The sequence below is a fragment of the Erythrolamprus reginae genome, chromosome 1 (genome assembly GCF_031021105.1).
Source record: "Erythrolamprus reginae isolate rEryReg1 chromosome 1, rEryReg1.hap1, whole genome shotgun sequence".
In the NCBI taxonomy this organism is placed as follows: Eukaryota; Metazoa; Chordata; class Lepidosauria; order Squamata; family Dipsadidae; genus Erythrolamprus; species Erythrolamprus reginae.
The window spans coordinates 372,286,055-372,311,525 of NC_091950.1; the positions used below are offsets into that span (position 1 = coordinate 372,286,055).

The 25,471-nt window shown below is 38.5% G+C and overlaps 1 protein-coding gene across 3 annotated transcripts in view; it reads right to left on the minus strand.

Moving 5' to 3' along the window:
- PIGF (phosphatidylinositol glycan anchor biosynthesis class F) overlaps positions 1 to 25,471 on the minus strand; it is a 34,174-nt gene that overhangs the window by 4,724 nt on the left and 3,979 nt on the right. For all 3 annotated transcript variants that reach the window (XM_070734555.1, XM_070734553.1, XM_070734554.1), the window contains exons 3-5: positions 24,089 to 24,180; positions 18,250 to 18,366; positions 7,099 to 7,207 (exon numbers count right to left, since the gene is read on the minus strand). In XM_070734555.1, the coding sequence (XP_070590656.1) occupies positions 7,099 to 7,207; positions 18,250 to 18,366; positions 24,089 to 24,180 (318 nt within the window). The remainder of the gene's footprint in view (positions 1 to 7,098; positions 7,208 to 18,249; positions 18,367 to 24,088; positions 24,181 to 25,471) is intronic.

Sequence of the window (25,471 nt, forward strand, 5' to 3'; positions counted from 1 at the left end):
TTTTTTTTTTGCCGCAGTTATTAAGCAAGGTATTGCAATTTGTCAACTTCACTATTGACTTTGCTTTTTGGAAACTAACTAGGAAGGTCACAAATTATCGCATGACCTCAGATCACTGCAACCATTGTAAATACATGCTGGTTGCCAAATGCCCAAATTGCAATCATATGACTTTTGGGATACTGCAATAGTCATAAGAGTGAGGACTCTTATAAGTGACTTTTTTCAGCGCTCATAACTTTGAACAGTTGCTAAACCAATGGTGGTAAATCGAGGACTACCTAGGATGCATCAAACCAGCTCCTTTGTTGTTTGTAATTGCTTTGATTTGATCTTTTGTGCTTAATCTTTATATCACTAAATGTGCATTTGGTGTTTTATATATATAACGTTATTTTGGAGGTCTTCAGAAGAGCAGTCAAAATAATAATATGTTCATAAGGTGCCTTAGGGATTCTTGCTGACCTTGCTTCAGCCTTGTATTTACAGCCTGAGAAAGGTCACCATTTCAATTTGTCATGCCTGCTTTTTCAAACCAAAGATTTGCTTATTCATGTTCAGTAACATGGCATTGCATATTTTCTGCAGAATGTTAAATAGTGTATATTTCAGTACAGACATACTGCATTATTTGGTCTGGTGAAGGCTGAATTTCTAATGGATATTTTCTTTCAAAAATAAATTCAATCTCTTCAGGAATTAACCAGACATTAAACAATAATAAAAAGTAATCCAGGAAATGGTGTATTAGTCTTTGTATGCAAAGCCTATTTTATTTATTTATTTTATTTATTTATTAGATTTGTATGCCACCACTCTCCGTAGACTCGGGCGGCTAACAACAATAATAAAACAACATGTAACAAATCTAATATTTAAAATAATTTTTAAAACCCTTATTTAAAAAAACCAAACATACACACAAGCATACCATGCATAAATTGTATACGCCTAGGGGGAAGGGAATATCTCAGTTCCCCCATGCCTGACGACAAAGGTGGGTTTTAAGGAGCTTACGAAAGGCGAGGAGGGTGGGGGCAATTCTGATCTCTGGGGGGAGTTGGTTCCAGAGGGTCGGGGCCGGCACAGAGAAGGCTCTTCCCCTGGGTCCCGCCAAACGACATTGTTTAGTCGACGGGACCCGGAGAAGGCCAACTCTGTGGGACCTAACTGGTTGCTGGGATTTGTGCGGCAGATCACTCGTTCCCCTTATCTCCTACCAGAGGTGGACTACTGCCCAAATTTGGGGGGGAGAGGAGGGGAACGCAGTGGGGTAGCGAAAATGGAGCTCCACCCCAGAGCACCCAATTTGCACTGAAAGATGTTGAAATAAAATACAGGGTGTCCTGCATAAGCCACGCCCACAGTGTGGTAGTAAAAATTTTGGTAGTCCTTCACTGTCTCCAACATACTTGAATCTGATCAACTACTATTTAAAAAGGTAATTGGTTTGCTTGATTCCTAGCTATCACCTTGATTATGTCTTCCTTCTCTGAAGTCTATCTTAAAGGTACAGACCAGATTTTCTGACAAAACTCAGAAAGGAGCCAAGGCAAATAGCTTCACACAATCAGGCTTAATGAGGTTAATACGGCTAAAGGCTGTTTCTTGTTCCTTGCATAACCAGGATTCTTTGGGGACCAAAACCTAGTTACATTGGAAATTAGCCAATTTTTGCTCAGGGTATTTTCCCCCACCCCACCCCACCCAAAATTAGGCCAGAAAAGAGAATATGGTCAGGGAAGAACAGGGATGCATTGTATCCCTTGGCTCATTTTCTATTACTTAGATACAAGGCTGCCCTAAACATTTAAATAAGAGTTCTTAAAGAACTCAGATCTGTCATTGCTACCCCCCTGACTGATTTGTTTAACCAATCCTTGTTAACAGGAGATGTTCCTGAGGATTGGAGAATGGCAAGTGTTGTGCCTATCCACAAGAAGGGCAGTAGAGAAGAAGCTGGTAACTACAGGCCAGTTAGCTTGACATCAGTTGTCGTTAAAATGATGGAGACTCTACTGAAAAAGAGGATAAATCAGCACCTAAAAAACAATAAATTATTGGACCCAAATCAGCATGGCTTTACTGAAGGCAAATCATGTCAGACTAATCTCATTGATTTCTTTGACTATGTCACAAAGGTGTTGGATGAAGGTGGTGCCGTGGATATTGCCTACCTGGACTTCAGCAAAGCCTTTGATACGGTTCCACATAAAGAGCTGATAGATAAATTAGTGAAGATTGGACTTAATCCCTGGATAGTTCAATGGATTTGCAGCTGGCTGAAGCATAGACACCAGAGGGTTGTTGTGAATGGCGAGTATTCTGAGCAGAGTCAGGTTACAAGCGGTGTGCCACAAGGGTCTGTTCTGGGTCCTATTCTTTTTAATATGTTTGTGAGTGACATAGGGGAAGGTCTGGTAGGGAAGGTTTGCCTATTTGCCGATGACTCTAAAGTGTGCAATAGGGTTGATATTCCTGGAGGCGTCGGCAATATGGTAAATGATTTAGCTTTACTAGATAAATGGTCAAAGCAATGGAAACTGCAGTTTAATGTTTCCAAATGTAAAATAATGCACTTGGGGAAAAGGAATCCTCAATCTGACTATTGTATTGGCAGTTCTGTGTTAGCAAATACTTCAAAAGAAAAGGATTTAGGCGTAGTGATTTCTGACAGTCTCAAAATGGGTGAACAGTGCAGTCAGGCAGTAGGGAAAGCAAGTAGGATGCTTGGCTGCATAGCTAGAGGTATAACAAGCAGGAAGAGGGAGATTATGATCCCGCTATATAGAATGCTGGTGAGACCACATTTGGAATACTGTGTTCAGTTCTGGAGACCTCACCTACAAAAAGATATTGACAAAATTGAACGGGTCCAAAGACGGGCTACAAGAATGGTGGAAGGTCTTAAGCATAAAACGTATCAGGAAAGACTTAATGAACTCAATCTGTATAGTCTGGAGGACAGAAGGAAAAGGGGGGACATGATCGAAACATTTAAATATATTAAAGGGTTAAATAAGGTCCAGGAGGGAAGTGTTTTTAATAGGAAAGTGAACACAAGAACAAGGGGACACAATCTGAGGTTAGTTGGGGGAAAGATCAAAAGCAACATGAGAAAACATTATTTTACTGAAAGAGTAGTAGATCCTTGGAACAAACTTCCAGCAGACGTGGTAGATAAATCCACAGTAACTGAATTTAAACATGCCTGGGATAAACATATATCCATCCTAAGATAAAATACAGAAAATAGTATAAGGGCAGACTAGATGGACCATGGGGTCTTTTTCTGCCGTCAGACTTCTATGTTTCTATGTTTCTATGTACTGATTTACCAAGGTTAGCACTCAAACAGTGCAAACTGCATGGGGATTAATTTTGGATTAACTCCAAAAGTTTTTATTCCAACTCTATTTAAAAAAAAAAAAAACTCTAATCATGCCAAATCCCTCTACGAAAATCATTTTCCAAACTAGGAATACAAAAATAGCTCACTCCCTTTGTAAGCATTCTTCTGCTTCTCATACAATGCAGTCATCATTTTTCCATTCTCCCACACATTTTCTTTATTAAAACATTGTAAGAGCTACAGAATCCATTACTTCTCTTGTGGATATTACCGAAATGGTTTTAGAGGACTGGTACGATTTTCAAATATAAGCGGAGACAAAAAAAAAATGCAACAGACTTTAATTTTGCACCAGCTTAAGGCAAATCTGAAGAACTAGAAAATGGTTACTTGGCTATAAACATACCACTATTGTTATATAATCCTGCAGTTTTCAAGGCTTCAGAAGCTCTCAAAAATGCATATCAAGAGGATCATTTTGCCTTCATTTTTAACCAATGCTAAGAAGAAGCATGAATTATGTGACCTCTCTATAGGTCTTGAAAGTTTCTGCACAGCATTTGCTGTTGCAATCCTAGACTTCCTTTCCTTTGTAAAATTAGTCCTTTTTCTATAAATCAACTCTCTTTTTTCAAACATTTGTTCTAAAAACAATATAAACGATCCTGCTGATTATTTCTTGAACCTTGAACCCCATCTTGATACAATTCAGAGTTTTGAGATAAAGGCTCATTTATATATTGATATATGAGGTGGTGAAGGTTTGTTCTCTGAGCTTGTGGGTTGGTTCTGAACGTTTAGGTAACATCTTCAGCAGAGTTTAATTTATCCCCTAAATTCTGCTGAAGTTGTTACCTAGCCTGATAACGAAACATTCGGAAACCAACCCACAAGCTCAGAGAACAAACCTTCACCCTCATCCTACACCCGAGTTACAGATATTCGCCACTATTGTACATTAATCTATGCATGAACACACACACACACACTTATTCAATGTTCCTTATTAAGAGGTTGATAAAATAAAGCCTGGTAGTGAATTTGAAAGCTCTGCCAATTTGTACCACACTTATGATTACATTTGTTGCTATGTGCCTAGCCATTTCTAATAGTTTCTGAAAGGAGGAATTATGATAAACCAAAATATTGCTGACAGAATTGCTTTCTAAAATTTCCAGGAACCTAGAGGCATCTTAAGGTGTCATGTAGATTTAATGAACTAAAACCTGTTCCATCCACAACTTTAGCTCTAATATATGAAAAGTGATATATCCCAGTAGGTCTGTTCGAAGACCCCTTGCTCAACAGAGTCCTCTTCCCATCAAGAGTTCTGCTGATGGGAGATTAGCTCTGAGATTCTGGGTGTACAAAGGCAGCTTTTAAGGTCTTCCTCTGAAAATGGAAGAAGGAGGTAACCTTGCCCCTTAAGGGGAACTCCACTTCATCCTGTTTCTTGGGATTCTCTCCTCCCTCCTGTAGCCATGGCATGTTTGGAAATTGGACACTAGTGTGCCCTTTTAGTATCTTGGGTTTGGGGAGGGGTGGCCTCAATTTGATTTATATTTTTATAGATATTATTTATAGAAAGATATGTGAGAATATAGATGTGTGCTGTTTTTAAAAGAGGGAGAAACCAATGCCCCAAATTTTCGTTATTATTTCTGAATTACAAAGCAAGATTTGCATTTAATATGAAGCAAAAGGGATACAAGAATAGTAATTAAAACTGGACTACGTTCATTTACATTAGGCATTCTGTTCAAAGTAGCTAGATTCAGAATGCTTAATGCCAAATACCCTTATCCTTTGGTTGTGGGTATATCTGTTTTGAGAACATTTTAATCCACTTTTTACATGATTAGAATCACTTTATTCTCTCCTCCCTTCCCCAACAACGTTGGCAGATGAATGTACAGTTGTCCTACAATCCTGCCAGCTTCTCATTTTTCCTACAGGCAGCAAAATGCTTAAGGGCTTGTTGGAAAACTACAAAACATGTTTTCGGCAAAGGGTGGCTCAGCAAAGGCTGTTTCAAGGATCAATCTGAAGCCAATAGCCATTTCAAATGCATTCTGTTAAGTGCTTTTAATGGAACGTAGTAGGTACACCGCAGGCCACGTTCTCTGATGGCATAAGACAGTGATGGGGAACCTTTTTTGGCTTGGGTGCCAAAATAATGTGTGCGTGTGTTTGTGTACATAATGCAATGTCCTCCATGCATGTGCACAGGCCTCACTGAAGCCTCCAGAGTTCCAGTAGGCCTGTTGCACTGTTTTTTGCCCTCCCCAGAGTTCAGGAAAGCTTCCTGAAGCCTGGGGGCAGCAAAAAATAGCCCAACGGGCCAACCGGAAGTTTGGAAATGAAATGGAAGTGGAACTGCCCTACTATTTACCTTCAGATAGTTGCAACCCAGCCTTGCACACCTCAGCCTATTTCTTCTGCAGCCAACAAGACTTTCCTGAAGACGTCTGTAGCCAACAATAGAGCTCCAGATTGATCCGGAGCTCTGTTATCCACTGCAGAGGTCTTTCCTGAAGGCCTCTCTAGCTCATTACCGGACTCCATAGTGTCATCCCCAAACCCCCAACACTTTACCCTTAGATTATCTACGGTTGACTTATCCAGATTCCTGAGAGGTCAGTAAGGGGCGAGTACAAGTGCACTAGAGTGCCTTCCGTCCCCTGTCCTATTGCTCTCCTATATCTCCTATACCTTTCTTCTATTCCTATATCTCTTCTTCTATTCTTTCATTGATAAGTTCTATTACCATACCTTCTTTTCTATTATTTCTTAGATATATTTTACTATGAGTATCTCCTCTGCAACCTTCATCATGTATTTTACTATGTGTATACTGTATTGATATATACCCACTAAAACCCTCATTGTGTATTGGACAAAATAAATAAATAATAAATAAAATAAAATGATAACGGAGCTCCGGATTGATCTGGAGCTCAGTTAACAGCTGCAGAGGCCTTCAGGAGAGCCTTGCCAGCTGCAGAAGAAATGGGTCGAGGTGTGCGAGGTGTCCAAAGCCAAAGAAGTTCCTGAAAATCTCTGACAGTGAAAAGGAGGTTGGGGGTGACCCACACAATGAATTTCCAGTTGGCCCATTGGGCTCTTTTTAGCCATTCCTAGGCTTCAGGAGGCTTTCCTGAAGCCTGAGGAAAGCAACAGTGGATGAAAAGAAGGCCGAAATCAGCTGGCCAGCGTACACATGCACGTTGAAGCCGACATTGGGCAACATCTCTCATGTCCTCAGATATGATTCCACGTGGCACCTGTGGCACACATGCCATAGGTTCGCCATCACTGGCATAAGAAGTGAAGGGCCGCCATTACATTAATGAGCTGGATGCTGATTGGCTACTGTTTGAACTTGAGAAATAACTATACATTAGCAAGCAGCAAGGCCTGGTTTGCACTGAGTACATCTGAAAGTATTCTGACAAGCACTTCCTCAATGTGACATTGAGGAAGTAGCTTCCTCCACTTCCAGCTTGGTTAGAGAAAATATTGTACCATGCTGCTTTCAATAGTCTTTACAACAAAATTACAATTAAATCTTAAAGATCACTGGTCTATGAACAGGAAATGCTGGAAGGCAAAATAGAAAAGGCCTTTAGTATTTGGCTTATAAGCTTTTATAAGGGAGTGAGCCAGGTAATTATAAACTAAATGTGGAACTGGATGGAGCTGGTCTGATCAGTTTAACATAATTCATATAAAATAGAGTAACCAACCTGCCATGGACGATCCCAATCCAGTGGAATAGGAAATGCTCCAAGCCAGGCTCCTACCACACTGCAAATTGTGGTAATCTGGAGATTGTTCTCCCAGACAGACATAGCCCTATAAAAGTAGAAGAAAGTCAATCTTTAAAACTGTGTGTTATTTATTGCTTAATTGGTTTATTTACCTTATGCAAGACTGTAATACTATTACTGTACTGTACTTCAAAATTAGATTTTAATATTCTATCACCACCTGTCTCTAATGGAATGTTTTTTAGATGGACTCATCAGTTAGGCTAATCTGCGAAAAAATAATAATAAACTCATTTTATTTCTTTTTCTGTCGTCATATTGATTTACTTACGGACTTCATGGAAAACATTAAGCCTTCATATGCTTCCAGATTGAACTATAATTTGTTTTGCTGCTGACAATTTCAAAAAAGTTTGTTTTTTAATGTTACTTATAAAAAAATATAGTATATTTAAGAACCTGTGACATTGTAAAATTTATTAACTACCGGTCATAATATAAATTACCACCCTGGCAAAGTTGCTATTCTGAAGTGCTTTTAAGGAGCACTTCTATTTCTGCTGATTATGGAAATGTTTTTTTCCCCTTTCGCAGCATGAAAACTTTGGATCTCCCTCAATTAGGATAATTTCTGCAATATGCCTTTTTTCCTACTAACTCTGAATCAATTTAATTCTATGCTGATAATAAGATAATGAAAGTGCTAGCAAGGGAGTCAAGTGGTAGTTATGAAATCTAAATATGTTTTCTTCCATACTGAAAACACAGCTTTTTAAATAATATTTTCTATATATCCAATGTGGCTCATTATTTTCTAAGGAAGGATAAAATGGTCAAAACTTTTGATTTTTTTTAAAATAAAAAAAATTCCGCATGCACCTGCTGTTTTATTGGCTCCTCCTGTAGGAAATAAATTGTATGTTGCAGTTAAGAGGCATATCATTTTATTGCTAAAGTACATCTACACTGGTGATCATTCCTTCTTCTTGGCTTAAATCTTCCTTCTTCTTGGCTTAAAGCAAGATCTAAGGCAAGTCTGGCATTTTGTTCAAGTGTATGGGCAGGGAAAAAAGGGAAGGAACTGTCACTTGACAAAAAAGAGACAATATATGAGCCATATACTAAATCTTTGATGTAATGGTTGTATTACTTTATAGAAAATTATTCCAGAGATTGTGCCTTGAAGGGTGAAATTTTGGTTAGCCTTATAGCTACGTCGGCTCAATAACTAATGCATGGTTAATGGAATAAAAGCAACTTCTACTTGAGTTTGTACAATGCACCAAGCCATAAACCAGACAACACCCTGCCCCCAACGGTGCTGCCTCATTGTGATGTTCTTGTGGGGGAGGAAGAAATATAGGAGAGGAGGAAACTCAGGAATGTATGCCAAGAGTATATATATTGCAAGCAAGGACACTCAAAGCGTGAAGGTCATGCTAACTGCAGAGCCAAAGCAAACAGGCACTTATTTGGGATGGCAAAGATTTTTTATTCATTTGCTTATTAATTAATTTAGAACATAAGAACATGCTGAATCAGGCCAAAGCCCATCGAGTCCAGCATTCTGTGTCACACAGTGGCCCACCAATTGTCCATGGGGATCTTGAGTAGAAATATAGAAACATAGAAGACTGACGGCAGAAAAAGACCTCATGGTCCATCTAGTCTGCCCTTATACTATTTCCTGTATTTTATCTTACAATGGATATATGTTTATCCCAAGCATGTTTAAATTCAGTTACTATGGATTTACCAACCACAAACCTTTTTTGGCTCAGGTGCCAAAAAGGTGCGCGCATGTATCCCCACACCCATAATGTAATGTCCCCCAGGCATGTGCACAACCTCTGTGCTGCCCCCCTGTGCATGCGCACAACCTCCCCAAGTTGCTCCCCCTGCATACAAACAGACTTCACTGAACCCTCCAGAGTTACGGTAGGCCCGTTTTTCGCTCGCCCCAGGGTTCAGGAAAGCATCATGAAGCTTGGGGATGGTGAAAAATGACCCTCGCGCACCTCTGCCCATTTCTTCTGCAGCTGGCAAGGCTTTCCTGAAGGCCTCTGTAGCAGACCTCTGGGTTGATCTGGAGCTCTATTATTGTTCTGCCGGGCTCTCTGGTAGGAGCCTCCCGAAAATTCAAGGGTACAAATTTCAGACACACACACATTTGAAAATTCAAAACAATGTTCTTTATCACAAAATTCAAAATAAACTAAGCATTCTTTTTGTATTGCAAAGAGCACTCATCGCAAAACAACCGGGTAGTCTGTACAATTTCCCTTAAGCAGTCATTAAGTACTTAGCTAGCAGCTGTGAAGAAACTTCACACCCCTTCTTCTTCCAACGAAGTGAGACACACACACACACACACATGTTGCTCTGCTTTGGTTTCAAAGGTGTGAAAAATCAACAAACAAAGTCCAGAAAACCACAACACACGATTCCTGAAGAACTGCGATCAGATACTCTTCCACAACGGCCAAACCCACATGCTGCTATTTATAGCAGCAGCCCTAATTACTGGCGCCCCACCCAAACACAGGTGGCCTCTCTTATCTCCTGTAATATGTCTTTACTTGGTCTCTTCTACGCATAATTCTGCGCTTGCGTGGGTCCAAGACATCTTCATCTGAATCAATGGAAGATAAGGGAGATTGACTGCCTGGGTTGTGTGCCAAGCCCCCCTCTGCCGAGTCACTCCCACTTTCTTCTTTGTCCGAGGAAACTAAACTCTGAACTGACTCTGTCGGCAATAACACAGGCCACATGTTGAAGTTTTCCCTGCATCCACCTCCACATTCCCTGGGGCAGGAGCTGGGCCAGAGCTAACCACAACAATTATCATCTGCAGAGGCCTTCAGTAAAGCCTTGCCAGCTGTAGAAGAAATGGGCCGAGGTGTGTTAGGCCTGACTGCAACTGTCCAAAGCTGAAGAAGTTCCTGAAGACCTCTGACAACAAAAAGGAGGCTGAGGGTGACGCACACAAGTGAATTTCCAGTTGGCCTTTTGGGCTGTTTTTTGCCATCCCAGGCTTCAGGAGGTTTTCCCGAAGCCTGAGGAGAGTGAAAACGGATAAAAAGAAGGCCGAAAATCAGCTTGCCAGAGCATACATGCATGCTGGAGCTGGTATAGGTGTTCCACCGGTGTGTTTCAACCGCCTGTAATTACAGGGTAATTAGTCCAGGAAGACACACACCACACGATAAAAGGAAAACCCAAAAGTTTTTATAAACAGAAAAACAGAAAAAGCTCCCTTTTTTAAATCTCAAAGGGATTTTCTGGTACACACAAGGCACAGGTTACATGCAATCCAATTGTTCACCCAATAACTGGGAAATTGAGTCCAATTCTAAAGTCCAGAGAGTCTTGAACAGCACAAAAACCACAATCTTGATGAAACAATGAATCAGATAAACTGCCATGAGGCTAAAACACCAGGTTGCACTTTTATCTGTAGCACTATTTACAGCAGCCCCACCCAACCACAGGCGGCCTCATTTTCTCTTGTAATAATCCTTCAGTTGTTGTCTCCTATGCATCACTCTACGCATGCGTGGATGTGTCATTAATTCTTGTTCAGAATCCAATGATGATACAGATGATTGATCTCCTCCTGGGCTGTCTGCCAAACTCCCCTCTTCCCTGTCACTCACGCTTCCTTGGTCAGAGGAGGCTTCGTCGGCAGATTCCATCGGGAGCAAAACAGTCCTACGGCATGTGGATGTTTCCCCCACATCCACCTGCACATTCCTTGGGGCAGGAGCTGGGCCAGAGCTAACCACAACACATAGGGCAACGCCTTTCGTGCCCTCAGATATGGCTCCACATGCCACCTGCGGCATTTGTGCCATAGATTCACCATCACTCACATAAAATGTTGGAGGTGGAGGATTATCAGAACAAACACATCAATTCATGTGTGGGGGAGAAGGCCATAAAAAGCTATTCCTGCATTTTATTCAAGAAAACCTGATGAATACAGAATATAAAATGATTGACAAATGGTGAAAATACATGTGGTCGCTAAGAGTCAATGTTGACTTGATAGCACACAAAATGGATCACAACGTGAGCCCAAATTTTATATTCATCATTTATAATTCAGTGGAAAAAAATATACTCAAAAATGTGCCTTTGTTAAAAACCACGTTGCAAAAATGCTGCATCATAAATACTGGAACACATATTCTGTTCAGCAAAACCAACAGAACAGAATCTGTCAATTGGATGAGAATACCATCCTCAGAGGCATTGATGCAATTTAGGGATTCCCCATACATAGCAAGATTCACTAATTAATTTTAGATTTGGTCACGAGGCACTTGGAATATGCTGCAATTTCTTCATTATGTTGGTAATTATGTTCAGCTGGGAACAAAAGGCTCATAAGCTGAGAATTTAAATTCACAACTGAGAAATAATTCAATTAAAATCACTAACTTTTTACACAGGTGAAATCTATATTCTTATCAGATGGTTATGGAAACTGTGAATAGCACTTATGTGAAAAAGCAACAGAGCGGCTGCTTTCTGCAAGTGAAGCCAGATGTCTCTCTATTCAAGTCTGAGGGGATTTCGGCTTATTTAACAGCAGCCAGTGGGTTTTAATTAAAATTGGTTGAATTTCATTCCACCCGCTTCAGAGAAATAGCTGGTTAAGAAAACATATTGGGTGGGCAGGAAGAAATTTTGGTAACTCTATGCCTCCGGCATAAAAAAGGAGAAGCAATCTGTACTATATATAAGCTGAGTTTCTGGAGCCAGCACAGGCATTACAAAATTCACATGTACAAGTACAGTGATACCTCATCTTACAAACGCCTCGTCCTACAAACTTTTCGAGATACAAACCCGGGGTTTAAGATTTTTTTGCCTCTTCTTACAAACTATTTTCACCTTACAAACCCACGGCCGCCGCTGGGATGCCCCACCTCTGGACTTCCATTGCCAGCAAAGCGCCCGTTTTTGCACTGCTGGGATTTCCCTGAGGCTCCCCTCCATGGGAAACCCCACCTCCGGACTTCCGTGTTTTTGTGATGCTACAAGGGAATCCCAGCAGGGGAATCCAGCAGCGCAAAAAAGGGCACTTCTCTGGCAACAGAATCTCCCTGCTGGGATTCCCCTGCAGCATTGCAAAAACGCAGAAGTCCGGAGGTGGGGTTTTCCATGGAGGGGAGCCTCAGGGGAATCCCAGCAGTGCAAAAACGGGTGCTTCGGCTGGCAAAAGGGGTGAATTTTGTGCTTGCACGCATTAATCACTTTTCCATTGATTCCTATGGGAAACATTGCTTCGTCTTACAAACATTTCACCTCAAGAACCTCGTCCCGGAACCAATTAAGTTTGTAAGACAAGGTATCACTGTACTGTATTTGAGTAAATTCTTCCCTATATTAATATAAAATTATGCTATCTGCTTATGATGAATAAGGCCCTCTTTCTCTTCAATTAGCTAGAAAGACTCTAGTGCACATCTTCTATTGAGGTGCTCATGATGGAATATACGGAGGACCCTGTCTTGTTGCAATGCCAAAGCAGTGGAACTCCCAGCTCCAAGAAGATCTGGAGACTATGTCTACTAGTGTTCCAAGAAGTTTCAAAGCATGATTATTTTTTTAAACTCTTTTCACTGGAATGTTTTGCTTTTAAACTTTGGTCGTTGGTGGTTTATCATTTGCAGAAATTAGATGACCAAATCCAACCCACCCACCCACCCGCAAAAAATACAAAGACTTCAGAGCAGAAGAAACTTCTTGAATGAAAAGCAAAATGTCTTCAAAGAAAAACACGAAAGCCCAGTTGCCTCTTGAAAAATCACCTTTAGGGATGATTGAGTTAGGCATCAATATTTTTGTCCTTAAACACTCTGCAGGTGTTTTAATTCAATTTGTATATGTGATAAAGAAAACTATCAGGATGATATTATTCTTGATATAGAAAAGAGATGCTTTAACACTTCAACTGTTTGATGTTTTACAGGATTGGTTCTCAAAATGTGGTTTCCAAACCTGTGGGTCTCCTCAAGACCTTTCAGAAGATCCATGAAGGCAAAACTGTTTGCCTAATAAAGCTACAGTATGTTATTTGCCTTTTTCACTATCATTCTGTGACATAATATACAGGGAAGTTTTCCAAAAGCTATACATATATCATGCCATCATCTGATGGTTAATGGAATGTGTGCTTGTGTAATCTTGTATTTTTAGATTCTTCTGAGCTACAGGTTTAAAGAAAAACATTTATCTTAGTACTTCTATTGTGCTTTTACTAGCTGTCTTTGGTTATACCTACTATAATTTTTGTAGTATCATTATCATCCAATCAATATTACTTTGAAATCCCAAAGCTTTCCAGTGCCTATTCAGAAACAAACTTTGTTGTCCTATTTACAATATTTTTTAAAAAAATCTAGATATTTACATTTTATTTCAAGTTGATATTGGTTTAAAATTTAATATTATTTTATAAAATGTATCTATATTTTTCTTATACATAAGGATGGATTTGGCTTAAAGCAAAGAGATTATACAACTTGCTTTCTCAACCCACAACTGCATCATCTATATCTAAACATCTAAAGATGCTGATAAAATGAAGATGTCATATCAGAGAGTTGGCTGACTCATGGAACGAAGCAATCTATTTAATAGAAACTGGCAAAAATGCAAATGAGATACAAAAATATGATAAAATCTATCTGAGCTGTAGAGATGTAACAGCTCATATTTATGCAATAGAACATTTCTTAACAGTATTATGGTGCCAGTCAAATAGTAGTATCAGTTCAGACCAAACTTTCAGAGCTAAAGACAAAGAAATCAAATATTTTAAAAGTTGATGTGGTGAGCTTTTCAGAAGCCAAGAATTGGGCTTTTTTACAGCTTTTCAAACCAGAAATGAAAACCCACTGAAGCATTTTATAGAGTAAGTTATCATTTTGTATTGGCTGGAGAAGCATACACAATAACTGAGACTAATTAAGTCTTGTACAGTTGACATGACTCAATGCTTTCTGGATTTTTTTCACTAAAAAAAATCACTGCAGTGCCACTTTGCAGCATACACAAGGGTGTCAAACTGGCAGCCCATGGGCCAGATGTTCCACGGACCCATCCCAGTTCCACAAAGGCAAAAAAGTCACAATATGTCATGATATGTATTTGTATGCATGATATGCATACAAATCTAATAAATAAAATAAAATAAAATAATAAATAAATATGTCACATGATGTGATCGAGTTTTACACCTGTGCAGTAACATGTCCAGAAAAAGGCAGACGTACAAAAGACTGCTGTCGCTAAGTGATGACATGTGACATCATAACTCAAGAGCAACCTGCATAATACTTGCTGTATAAGTGTGGAAGGCATAGCCATCATAGGCATCTACTCAAGGAAGAGTATAAACATATAAGGAAATCTTTCAATTTTAACAGGTGTATTGGAAGGAGCCTTAACATAAATGGGTTTAGCACAGGAAAGACATTATCAGACAAGAGCCAACAAGCCAAATTTCAAGGCTCATTTAACCAAATTGTTTCTACATCAAGATCTGACCTTTTCAATAGAATGTCAAGTTACTAAGAACAGAGCAGCTTTTGAGATCCTTTGGTTTTTCATCTTTATATTTAATAGGAAAGTTACAAACTATGTAAAAAAATATTTTAAAAAATTCATCCCCATAGACACTTGTTATTGAAAGGATGCAAGATACAAACCCAAACTCCTAGGAACATTTTTTTCAAACATATTTTTTTACAAATAAAAGTAAAGCAAAACATATTAAATAAACAATGAGTACATACTGGAATTAAGTAGCATAATATAAACCTGTTTGGACTGTTTTATTATAAGCCATTGTCTTGAATAAGAATGCTTAGAATTATGAAGAAATGTGAAGAAACTCTCAGCTATTTGGACTCCAGCTATTTAGTATGACCATGCAATTGGACATACTAATCAGTTGAATTTTACATGTGATTAGTAAATAAGCAGCCAGATTCATATCCCAAATTACTGTATAATGCAGATTTGTTCTTGTATCACAATTTAGGGTTTGAATGCTACAGCCTAATTCAAACATCCCACTAAGCTGAATTCTACAGTTTAGTGCTTCCTATTGGCTGAACTACTTGCACAAATCAGCCCCTACCCCATTATCTTCCTAGGTGACCTCAACCTACCACACATCAACTGGACACTAAACGAATGCTCCACCGAACCTATACATACCGCCATCTACAACACCGTCACCAGCCTGGGACTGGAACAATTAGTATTAAACAACACCAGACTCAACAGCTGCCTCGACCTCATCTTCTGCAATAGTAAAAGTGCTATTTATGGACTGCATATCATAGAACCCTTCTCCAACAGCGACCATAGTATGATCAACTTCAACCTCAACCTACGCCATCATAACATTCAACAGAACAACGTGTCACCTAAGTACAATTTCAGGAAAGCTAACTACGAACTCATAGACGTCAGTCTCTCATTTATTAATTGGCAATCCCTCTTCTCCAACTGCATCTCCATCGATGACCTCTACAACACGTTCTTACTCCAAATCAATAGACTTATAGATCTGTATGTTCCAATTACTCCTCCTAGAAGAAAACAGAAAAACAACATTCCCATCTCATTAAAGAAACTACAAACCAAAAAAAGATCCCTCTGGCGTAGAAACAAAAAAGGTCCTGTAAACAACTTCAAAAACTGCTACAGAAGAATATGCCAACAAATAAAAGTAGAATGTCTGAACTACCGCAGTAAACAAGAGGAAAACCTCCTACGCTCCAAATCTAACCGTGCCTTCTACAACTTCGTCAACAACAAACTTAACGACTCCAGACCTATTCCACCTCTCATTGGACCACACAACATAGAGTACCACGACGACCCATCCAAAGCAAATCTTTTCAACTCCTTCTTTGGCTCCGTTTTTGTTAACAGTAATAACTCATCCCCCCTCTTCGCAAATCGCACTCCTAACTCATTAAATAACCTAAGCCAAATCATCTTCACCACAGACTACGTTGAAAAAGAAATCCGTGATCTCAAACCTTCCCTATCTGTCGGTCCAGATGGTCTTTGTGCATACTTCCTAAGAAAACTCTCATCTGCCATAGCTGAACCTCTAAGCATCATCTTCCAAAATTCCTTCATGACCAGCACTCTCCCCAAACTGTGGTCAAAAGCAGTAGTCATCCCCATCTTCAAAAAAGGAGACCCATCACTAGTTGACAACTACAGACCCATATCACTATGCTGTGTACCTTGTAAAATCATGGAATCAATTATAAATCGTTCAATCACTCTCTACTTAGAATCTAACAACCTACTATCAAAAAAACAATTTGGATTCCGTAAGAAACTATCCTGCAACCTACAACTACTCCACTGCAAAAACATCTGGACTACCCACCTTGATCAAGGAAAATTCATCGATGCAATTTATATCGACTTCTGCAAAGCCTTTGACTCAGTGGTTCACGACAAACTTCTCCTAAAACTCAAATCCTATGGCATCTCAGGACTCCTCCACAACTGGATTACCGCATTCTTGTCAAACAGACAACAAGTTGTCAAAATCGGAAGCGCCATTTCCTCCCCTGTCCCTGTCAAAAGCGGCGTTCCCCAAGGCAGCGTACTAGGTCCTACTCTTTTCATCCTATACATCAACGACCTCTGCGATAATATCGTAAGCAACTGTGTACTTTTTGCCGACGATGTGAAACTCTTCAACACCACCGACAACACACTCACTCTTCAAAAAGACCTTGACTTCATTTCAGATTGGTCCAACACCTGGCAACTTCAAATATCAACCAACAAATGCTTTACCCTCCACATCGGCAAAAAGAATCCAAACCACATATATGAACTGAATAAACAAATCCTCACTACCAACCAACACTCAGTAAAAGACCTCGGAATACTCATTTCAAATGACCTAAGTGCTAAAGCCCACTGCAACAATATCGCCAAAAAAGCCTCCAGAGTTGTTAACCTGATCCTACGCAGCTTTTGCTCCGGCAATCTCACACTACTCACAAGAGCCTACAAAACCTATGCCAGACCCATTCTCGAATACAGCTCATCTGCCTGGAACCCACACCGCATCTCAGACATCAACACTCTCGAAAACGTCCAAAGATACTTCACCAGAAGAGCCCTCCACTCCTCCACTCGAAACAGAATACCCTACGAAAATAGACTAACCATCCTGGGCCTTGAAAGCCTAGAACTAAGGCGTCTAAAACACGATCTAAGTATTGCCCACAAGATCATACGCTGCAACGTCCTTCCGGCCAACGACTACTTCAGCTTCAACAGCAACAACACAAGAGCACACAATAGATTCAAACTTAATATCAATCGCTCCAAACTTGACTGCAAAAAATACGACTTTAACAATCGAGTTGTCGAAGCGTGGAACTCATTACCGGACTCAATAGTGTCAACCCCCAATCCCCTACACTTCTCCATTAAACTCTCCACGATTGACCTCTCCCGATTCCTCAGAGGCCAGTAAGGGGCGTATATAAGTGCACTGTTGTGCCTATCGTCCCCTGTCCAATTCTCTTTTCTTACCTCTTTAATCTTATATATTCTCTCCTCTATATATATTCTCTTCCTATCCACTTCCCTTCTTTTTACTTCCTATCTTTATATATATATTCCTAATGTATATTCTCTCTCATATGTATTGTATATTGGACAAAGAATAAATAAATAAATAAATCTATATAGTAGGACATATGAACCTAACCACCAGTTTGTTTTTTAAAAAACTTAGAACTGAACCCAACAATAAACTCTGGCTTGTTAAGGTACAGATTCTACTTCAAATAAATGATGGAGAAGAGAAATCACAATTACTTCTGGTCACAGAAGAAGGAGCCATTGCATTAGATTACTACTTGATAGCAACTACGACTACTAGTAATTATTAGATTACTACTACTACCCTAACCTTAACTCTAAGGCAGAATGTAGCAGCCTTCTATGTCTTGTCTCAGATAAGAATATGGCCACTATTTCACCATAATAAACTATTAAAGAAATGTCTAATCTCAACTGCACTAATGGCATTGCAAATTCCAACCACAGGCAACTTACCCATTTTTACTGAACACTCTCAGCCATATTTGAAAGTTTGGTCCCAGCAAACATAAGCAGGGCAAAGTTGTAAAGGTGGATAAAAGAACTGCAAATAAGAAGGTCTCCCAGACTGATCTGGGAAAAAAAAGTGAAATATTTTAAAGGTCTATCTTGATAAACACATTGAGAAGGTAAGAACAATAAAGTACAAACTTTTGTGTTGAAACATCATGTGAACATTGGTTGCAGTAGGAATGAACCTAGCCATCCCTAAGGTGTTTTGTCAGGAGGCAACTGGACTTTGTTGCTTTTCCTTTTGATGACATTTCACTTCTCATCCAAGAAGCCTCTTCATCTCTGATTGGATGGTGTTGTGGTTAGCTCTGGCCCAGCTCCTGCCCCAAGGACTGTGGATGTGGGGAAGACATCCACATGCTGCAGGCCTGTTTTGCCCCCAGTGGAATCTGCTGATGAAGGCTCCTCTGACCAAGAAGACATAAGTGACAAGGAGGAGGAGAGTGTGGTAGACAGCTCAGGAGATCAATTATCTAGCTCCTCCTTGGATTCAGAACAAGAGTTAATGATACAGCCACCCATGCGGAGAGCGATGCATAGGCAACAACAACTGAGAGATTATTATCAAAGAAAATGAGGCCACCTGTGGTTGGGTGGGGCTGTGGTAATTAGTGAGGCTGCTATAAATAGCAGCCTGTGGGTTTGGCCATTGTGGAGGATTATCTGATCGTTGTGTTTCATGACTGCTTTGCTGACTTTGACCTTCTGTGTGCTGATTTTTCCCCGCTTTGAAACTAACCCAGAGCAAAGTGTGTTTCACTTTGTGAAAGAAGAAGGACTGTGAATTGCCTCACAGCTGCAAGCTAAGTATCACAGAACTGATAAGGGACTTGTACAAATTACCAATTTGTTTGGAGACAAGTGCTATTTGCTGTACAAAAAGAGTGCTCTGTTTATTTGCATTTTCGGTATAAAGAACATTGTTTTGAATTTTCAAACGTGTGTGTGTCTGAAATTGTATCTGTGCATTTTTGGGAGGAGTCTACCAGAGAGCTCGACAGAAAAGATGGCGGGGAATGGAAGGATTTATATTCCTTGCAGACAGCTGCTCATTTGCATTGTTTTAAAGAGTTGTTAAGGCCACTTGGAGATTTATCTGTATCCTCAGGGATGGCTGAGTAGTGCAGATGGGTGTGAAGCCATTGGGACAACAAATGATCTGGATGACTGAGAATCTCCAGACTTTTAACTATGCATTTTGGGACAAACACCCTTCAAATTGTGTGGGAGTATGAATGGATTTCCAGAAAAATTGCAGACTACAGGAGCCATTTGCACTTCAGTCTGAGATGCAGACAATACAGATGCATCCCTAAGAGCTTGAGCCTGTCTTCAACACTTGAAAGGACACAGGACAAAAAACCCCACCATCCTGCAGCCAAGAAGGCTCCACACCCGTCTGCACTACTCAGGTGAACCCAAAGACACAGATAAACCTCCAAATGGCCTTGATGGCTCTCTAAAAATGCAAATGACCAACTGTCTGCAAGGAGTATAAATCCTTCCATTCCCCACCATCCAGTCAGACCTGAAGAAGCTCCTTGGATGAGAAGCGAAATGTCTTCAAAAGAAAAAAGAAAAAATGTACTGTTGCCTCCTTGAAAAAAAGCACCTTTGGGACAACAATGGCCTGGATGACTGAGAATAAATCCCAAGTCTTATTTTAATTAACTTCTTTCATAATTAAACAATTTCCCTATAAAGCTGTTTATGTACATTAAAATGTTGCTTTCTAATTAACAAGATCAAATTATGAGTCAATAACACCTTTTTTTCTGTTGTCAACAGAGAAAATATGTCAATCTTTTCAAATCCATTCACAGTTCAGTAAATGTGAAACAAGATTTTTTGACGAATCCATTTTAATTTTACATCCACTAAAACAAATTTTACATTTTAAAAACATTATTACATGCTCCAGTTCTTTAACCTGCAAACCACCAATGCTCTTAATGTGAACTTTAAATAATTATCTCATTTTTAGTATAAAAAATGTATTTCAAATTTCAAATCCAACAGGTATATATAAATTTTATACCTTCCATTTCTCAGACAGCCAAAACATGTTATCACTCTTGTGAATTAGGGAAAAATCAAGAAAAATGTTTAATCGTTACAATGTAATTGTATTCCAGAGCTTTCCCATAGCTTCCAATAGAACATTTTGCCTCTAATTGACATTTAATTTTAATTAGAATTTAATCTAGTTAATATACTAGGCAGTCATTTTTTATAATTTCCAATCCCCACTTCTCTCATTATGTTTTAAGTTATCATTAGCTACAAATTTTAGAAATGTCTGGAGCAATCGTGTGGCTCAAAACTCTTAGGCAACTGCCTGATTTCAGAAAAGCAGAATGAATATTCTTTACTGTTTAAGCATAATAGTATGTTGTGATTAACCGAACTTCAAAGCAAAGTTGAAATCTTTTCATAACCTTCCCAGAGGAAATAAATGAGAAGTGTGCAAACCCAGAGAAAGACTAGGTTCATTCATCTATGGAGATTCTACCTTATCTTTTTAGTTTTTAGAAAGTAATCTCTAGCTCCTGCCCATGCTATGACTGAGATATGTATGAATGTGAGTGAATGGTTTTAAGATATGGGATTTTAGGGTTGTTATTTTAATATGTTTAATGGATTTTAGATTTTTAATTGGTCCATTTTAACTTTAATTTCTACCATGCTGTGTTTTGTATTTATTCCTATGTTGTAAACCAGCCTGAGTCTTCGGAGAAGGGCGGCCTAGAAATTGAAATAATAAATAAAATAAATAAATAAATCCCACTTAATTCGACTGTGGCATTTGGCCTAGAAAAAGTTGTGTATCGCTGTCACCCAAAATGAAGATCTAAACAAATCTCAGTAAAGATTTATCCATGTTTACCAAATCTGAATACCATAGCAGGCTAAAATGAATTCAAAATAAAAGCAAATGCCTCTGATCACCTTCTGAATTCATAATCTGGGGCATGTGTGATTAATGTTTAATGTGATATTCAAAGACAAAGAGTGCCTGATTCTGGAGCAGTTTATACCTCTTATATAAAAACTGAGTTTTCGCAATTCTGAAACTCAAAACTTTCACATGGTGATTGTCACACATCTCAAAAGTGTTTTTCTGATTTTATTATTTGCTATAATACTGTGATGATCAACAGTAGGGATTTGAAGAAGGAACACCTTTGGAATATTTTGTTTCAGAACACATCAAAATTAAGATCTTTTATGTAACACTAATATTTGGATGATCATGTATGAAAAAATCCATCCCACAACCCTGATTTTTTTTTTATTTAAAAAAGTTTGATATTATTGTTGTTTTACTACAGTACATAGTTTTCAGTGATTAAGGACCAGGCTAGAAATCAGGAAACTGAATTTAGTTTCACCTTACACATAAAAAATAGATGGGTAACTTTGAATCAATCACTCACTCTCAGCCCACCTCATCTCACAGATACTGTTGTTGGAGAAAATAGGAAGAGGAAAGAAGGTATGTTTGCAACCTTAAGTTATTTTAAAAAATAATAAAAATGGGATTTTAAAAAATCTAAAAACACCTCCACATTTACTCAGAAACAAGTTTTGGCTACTTCTACTTTATAGACTGCTTGCTAAAGATAGAAATTTTTAATGTTCCTCTATACAAAATGTTGTACATACTCCTGGTAAGTTGGAGGATGATGAAGAACTTGAGGACTCTGATACAGATAGCGTTTATGAATTAGTGGTAGGCCCTGGGTTACAGGTAGTAGAACAGGTGGGAGGCCAGCCACAGGATGTTGCTATGAGTCCAGAATCTAGTGATGAAGAAACAGACGTTCGCTGGGTCAATCCTAAATTCAGAAGGGTCCAAAAACGTAAGGAACAGGTGTTTGGAAGAAGATATTAAGGGGAGGAATGGGTTAATTACTAGAGTGATGTACTTGGTATGTCAGTGGGCCAGTGGGGAAGAAGGGCGGAGTTTCAATGTTGTAGTGCTAAAATGAAAGATGTTTTAATTCAGCTCCCGAGCGAGCAAGTTCATTCTGTGTTATTTTACAGTAATTTCTGCTGGTTTTGAATCATACTGTGAGTACATAAATCTTGGTAGACGGAGGAGGCTGAGAGGAATGCATGTGGAATGTAATTAAGAGAGATAACGGGAGAAAAGGAATGTGCTAGTATGAACTGCATTTTGAATACGGAAGTGAAGAGAATAAAGATGGAGTTTCTTTGTTTATGAAATACTGCATTTCGTGAGAGTTATTTTTAATAGCTAAAGTTCTACCAGAAACCAGAACACAAAATAAGTAAGCAAATAAACAAATTAGAAAGCTATCCTAAAAAGACAACTTGAAGCTTTGGGGAAGGGAGGGGGAAATTCATGTCTAGTGTTTCTCCAGTCTATCAGTCTTTCTTGCAATGCTAGTATATATTTACTTATTTTGAGACAGAGCAACCTTCAGATGTATATGTGTATATTTTATAATTTAATATGTACCCCGTCGCATCATGATCTTAAACCATTTTCACCTGCTCATCTTTCAAGTATATATGCATATTGTCACAACTCTGAATTATTTACAAAAATAATAAAGACGGGATTACAAAAATCTAAAACTTTTGTTTGATTTCTTAAAGCCACTGAAGTCTCTGGGGTTTTTTATATTTTGCCAATTAAAATTTATGCTACCATGGATTATGGTGGATTTACAGCAATAAAATGTGAATGATCTACCTACAACTGAATTACAATTTTAGTACAGCATTAAGAACTTGGCAATAGTATGTTAAAATAAGCCTGGTTCATACAAAAAATATTTCTATCAATACGTCACTTTGATCAATGGAGGCAAAGTCACATTCAAACTGACTCAGGGCCAAGTGACCCTGACTCATTCCTAGCGTAACCCAATTTCCAGGGTGATTATTGGTGGAGATAAAATTAGGGTGGACTCCAGTATAAATTATCTTGAGTTCCTGTGGCAATGTGAGATGTACTGGTAAATATAATGAATAATAATTATGTATGTGTTACTCAAAGTACCTAACCACCAGAAGGCATTTACCCTGGCACAATGTCATGTCTTCCACTCAACTGTCCTTAAAAGGCCAATGCAGGAAGATTTCTACTGGGAGAGACAATAGTCCTGTTACTCTGGACACATAAAATCAATGAGCAGCTGTTTCTCCAGTACTGCTGTTATAGAGTCATTTATTTCATTTCACCATTGCCACATTTTAAATATCACATCAATCCAGGTTACCTGTTCTCTGTGTCTCTGTTTTCTCTCAATTTCAGGAAATATATTTCTTTTTTTCTAGCCCATCAGTTCCTTGTTCTACATGCCTGTATGGTCAACTTATTTGGGCCAGAATTGATTGGCGGCTGCAATTTGTGATCCATGGTAATCTTACCAATGTAATGTGATTCATAATTTATCCTCTTTCTCATTGTCTAATTTTTACTGCACATTCTTTCTTAGAATTACTGCCCTCTTAATTTCAGCCGTGAACTATCAACTTTATTTATTCTTGAAGCTAGGAAAACAAAATTGTCACTGACTTTTTTTAATCATCAAGTCTAAGCTCACAAAAAAGATGGGTCATATCATTTTCACTTCATTATTAATATTTAATATTATCCCAGAACTACATAACTAAAACCAAATCCACATTACCTTCTACCACTAGAGGGTCTTACATGGGACACTGTAAATCCGGACTGATTCATGGTTCAAATTTATAAAATTTAATTTCATGATTTATCAGGTGGAATTGTAAGAGACATACTTACTCTAGTAATGGTGCTCCGTAAAGAACAATAATTCCATGGAAGAGGATGCAAGATATGACGAAGTATACACCGCATTTTACAAATCTGGTTGCCTTTTAAGAGAATGAATATACTGTAATATTATCAATATGCATAATTTTTTTATAGAAGGCAAACTCTTGTACCATAAAGTACATAATTAGATTAAATCAAAAACCTTGTAAATTTGTTCTAGAATCTAGATCATTAACACTGAATTAATATTGGGTTTTTAGTCTCTTGATAGCAGAACCAAAACTGACAATGACTATTGTATCTTCTCCCTTTCTGACTGGCTCTCCCATCCCCATCCGGCAGCCTCCTAGGCAAAAAATATATCTCTTGCTAGAAGTCCAATCTGACTCCTAGCAAGGCTTTTAAAAGAATTTATGTTGGGCTATAAATTCTTTTAATATTGAAGAAAAATGCTTGTACAAAATACCCAGATTGAAATCATTTAAAGTCACATTTATTTTCATGGCAGAGGTTTAATAATGTGCATCAATGTCTTGTTGAAACTGGTAAAATTTAAATACCATAACCTGAATTAGTTTTATACCATATTGAATATTGTGAAACTCTCAAAGTTAGGAAGATGCTCCCATAGGAGCTATTACATTGCACTGTCACAGCTGATTCAATATGTCTGAAACAGTCTTGCCAGCTAAGGATACTTTTGCAAGCAAATTTCCCAAAATCAGTCAGTACCCTAATCAGTTTTATTACAGTTCTTCTGTATCATAATAATAAATCATAACTTCTAGAAAGCTCTTATGTTTAATTTTGGGGGGAGGGGGTTTGTAGGCTCCACAACAATATTCTGATTACTACACAAGATAAATCTATACACAAGCTGGACAAGGTTACACAAGTGGGCTTGGAAAATTTCCCACAAGAGTGCTTCCAGAAAAAGGCACAATGCCAGGAAAACTACCTAACCTGTTTTAGGTTTGTTGCCATTCTTTGGGAAATATGAGTCCTTTTAACACTAGATGCAGTTTTATTTGATATGCAATTTTGCTTGATATGATAGGATGCTTTTAAAATTTTAAATGCAATCTAACATGGACTTTTATAAAATTTAAAGTTTTATAAGATTACATCACTACAACTCAAATATCTATCTATCTATCTATCTATCTATCTATCTATCTATCTATCTATCTATCTATCAGATTTGTATGCCGCCCCTCTCCGTAGACTCGGGGCGGCTAACAACAATAATAATACAATGTAAACAATGTAATATTTAAGTAAATTTTAAAAACCCCAATTTAAGAAACCAATCATACATACTGACATACCATGCATAAATTTTATAAGCCTAGGGGGGAGGGAAAGTCTCAATTCCCCCATGCCTGACGA